This window comes from Nicotiana attenuata, unplaced genomic scaffold (genome assembly GCF_001879085.1).
Source record: "Nicotiana attenuata strain UT unplaced genomic scaffold, NIATTr2, whole genome shotgun sequence".
Classification (NCBI taxonomy): domain Eukaryota; kingdom Viridiplantae; phylum Streptophyta; class Magnoliopsida; order Solanales; family Solanaceae; genus Nicotiana; species Nicotiana attenuata.
Genome location: NW_017672143.1, coordinates 26,863 through 30,235, shown reverse-complemented (window position 1 = coordinate 30,235; position 3,373 = coordinate 26,863). Strand labels below are relative to the sequence as shown.

The 3,373-nt window shown below is 34.5% G+C and overlaps 1 protein-coding gene across 1 annotated transcript; it reads right to left on the bottom strand.

Moving 5' to 3' along the window:
• Positions 1-1,829: 1,829 nt before the first annotated feature.
• LOC109212026 (uncharacterized mitochondrial protein AtMg00810-like) lies at positions 1,830-2,996 on the bottom strand. Its single transcript, XM_019375639.1, has 2 exons — positions 2,976-2,996; positions 1,830-2,816 (listed from the first exon to the last, which is right to left on the bottom strand). The coding sequence occupies exons 1-2, from the start codon at positions 2,994-2,996 to the stop codon at positions 1,830-1,832; spliced, it is 1,008 nt and encodes a 335-aa protein (XP_019231184.1).
• Between the last annotated feature and the right edge of the window lie 377 nt (positions 2,997-3,373).

Here is a 3,373-nt window from a genome sequence, read left to right as displayed (position 1 = left end):
TATATATATATATATATATATATATATATATATATATATATATATATATATATATATATATATATATATATATATAACTTATACTTTATGTCGATAAAATAGTTTATGCGGTCACCTGTTAGTCAGCTGTACCCGATAAATATAGAGATGCGTTTAAGTTAGACTACGACAAATTACATATGTATAGTTTACCATAGAGAAATAATACATAGGCATTGATTAAGACCAAAAACAATATTTTATGTGACATTATGTTTTTAGTTTATTCCAAAGAAAGAAAATATTTTATATGTTGCAGGCATATATTTATAGTCTCAAAATTACCCTGCCATATTTTTATCATAAATTTTTAAAAAAGTTCTTTTCTTTCTAGAATTATATGTCCAATGAAATACTTTGATATAAATTGAAGGGAATGGAATAACGTGGAATTAAGTTGACTTATTAAAATAAAAATAACATGGAAGTATGTTCTAGTGGTCACAATTGAGGGAACACACAGGAAAATTAGGTAAGGAAGTCAAATAATCAAATATATAAAGTACAGCCCTCAAGCTGTTGAAAATGACAACTAAAACCAATGAGCTAAAAAAGTAAAAAGGGAAAAAGATAAAAAAGCGATCCTACCATTGATTAGATAGATATTTGAATTACTATAATAGGGCCAAAGACACTTCTCTAGAAGGTTAATATTCAAATATATGAACCTAAAAACTTTAAAAATTAAAGACTAACTTAGAGGGTCCCACTTATGACGCCATGCAGACGGGATCATTGCGTTTGGATGATGTCACTTAAAATAGCTCGGCATAATTGGGTGGTTTTTAAACAGTTGCCGTCCAATAAATGCATTTTTGGTCCGCTTTGTGTTTGTGTTGCCAAGTGGACAACACAAAATAAAAATGATTTGGGGATATTAGTTTTTAAGACATTTGGTAATTGATATTAATATATACTAGTAATATGCACAACGAGCAGGTTTACCAGCGCACATTCCAAGGATAACGATTTTCCTGGGAATTTTCCAAAAAAAAAAAAAATATGTACTAGTAATATATTCTTGTTAAATTTCAATTATAATAGTAGAAAACTAACTTATCAAGTTTAACAATAGTATGTTATATATATTAAAAGCACGAATATCTTTAGCGAAATGTCGTTCGCGTTTTTTACCTTCTAAAAATGAAGTTTACATTGGGCAATATCGTAATGAAATAATTTCTCTAATATTTAGGATAATAAAATCAACTAAATTATACTTATTGAATTTTTCCTCATCTGAATCATATAGTAACTCCTAATTAATATATGTAGGAACCTAATATTTAGGAGTTTAAGATCAATTAGAATTTTCCTAATATAATTCCTTTTATTATTTAAACTAGGTAACACAATCTTTTTTTTTTCCCTACAAAATCAAAAACAAAGAGGCAACCGTCTTATTTTTTTCATATTGCAATACAATTCAGTTATTCAGAATAAAATTTATATCATAGATTCATCAAAGCACCATTGTCTGTTTCTATCAAAAGTGCATGTGAGCTTGGATGAATGAAGCTCCCATGGAGTCTTCTAGAATGTTCTGAGAGAATGGAAAGAAGAAGAGAGTGGAGAAGCAGAGATATTTTTTCAGAAAATATTATTTCTCTCTCTTGATTACCAACAATACATGATGTATATATATATACATTGACTAACTCAATTGCTAATCATCTACTTTGACTAGAGCTAACCACTAATACTAAGCTAACTACTAACTGACAATTGTGTTACATAATAAAGAATGAAAACTAACTATCAATAATAATAACTATACTCAATACCCCCCCTCAAGTTGGAAGTGAGGTCTTCACAGCCAACTTGCTTAGGACACCTGAGTGTTTGACCCCGGTGAGGGCCTTTGTGAGAATATCGGCCAACTGATGGTGAGTGGGTACATGATATAGAGAGATTAGGCCTTCTTGCAATTTGTTCCTAACAAAATGGCAATCAACTTCAATGTGCTTGGTCCTTTCATGAAACACTGGGTTGTGAGCAATGTGTATAGCAGACTGACTGTCACAAAACACCTGTATAGGACATGACTGGACAACAGTGAGTTCAGCAAATAGTCTGCTTAGCCAGACCAATTCTCCAACTACTTTTCTGAGAGATCTATACTCTGCTTCAGCTGAGGATAAGGAGACAGTCTCCTGCTTCTTGGACTTCCAACTAATAGGACTATCTCCCACCAAAATAATGTATCCAGTGACAGACCTCTTAGAGTCTGGGCAGGCTGCCCAATCTGAGTCACAAAATGCCTTAATTGAATAGTCAGGATTATTTGAGAAGAAAACACCTAGAGTAGGCTCCTTCTTTAAGTATCTGAGAAGGTGAAATGCAGCTGTTAAGTGAGTATCTCTTGGTGCCTGCATAAATTGGCTCAGGAGCTGTACACTATAAGCTATATCCAGCCTTGTGTTGGTAAGGAAATTGAGCTTTCCCACTAACTTCCTGTAGTATGTAGGGTCTGGCAGTAGGTTTCCTTCTTGTGCTTTCAACTTTATGGCAGGATCAAGGGGTGAAGAAACACTGCTGTAGTCAAAGACCTGATATTCTTTCAACAAATCTAAGGTAAACTTTCTTTGAGAAATGAGAATGCCATCTGGTTTGTATAAGAGTTCTAAGCCCAAAAAATAATGAAGTCTGCCTAGGTCCTTTATTTTGAACTTTTGATCTAGGAAGGCCTTCAAGTCCGCAATCTCTGCTGAATCAGTTCCAGTAATTATAACATCATCAAAATAGACACCCACAAAAATAATGGAAGAAGGAGTTTTCTTGCAAAACAGGGAATGGTCATTTTCAGAATGTTGGTACCCTCTTGTGGACAATGCTTCAGTCAATTTAGCATACCATTATCTGCTGGCCTGCTGGAGCCCATAGAGTGACTTATTCAGTCTACACACCACCTTACTTGAACTATGTTGATCCACTACCATCCCAGAAGGGGCTTCCATATAGACTTCCTCATGCAAGTCCCCATGGATGAAGGCATTGTTTACATCTAGTTGGAATATATCTCATCCCTTCTTAACAGCTACTGTAACTAAGGCTCTAACAGTTGTCATTTTCACCACAGGAGAGAAGGTTTCTGTATAGTCAATCCCAGCCTGTTGAGTGTAACCCTTTACTACTAACCTAGCCTTGAATCTTTCAACACTCCCATCAGCTCTATGTTTGATTTTATATACCCATTTACAACCTATTGCTTGTTTCCCAGCTGGCAAAGGGACTAAATCCCAAGTGTGGTTAGCATGAAAGGCCTCAAATTCTTGTGTCATGGCTGCCTGCCAAGCAGGATTGAGGGTTGCCTCTTCATATGAAGATGGCTCAC

Coding starts and splice junctions, on each gene's coding strand:
- LOC109212026 (XM_019375639.1), bottom strand. CDS start 2,996: ATGGAAGCCCCTTCTGGGATG. Junction 2,817..2,975: donor TGGAAGCCCCTTCTGGGATG/GTAGTGGATCAA, acceptor CTGTTTTGCAAG/AAAACTCCTTCTTCCATTAT.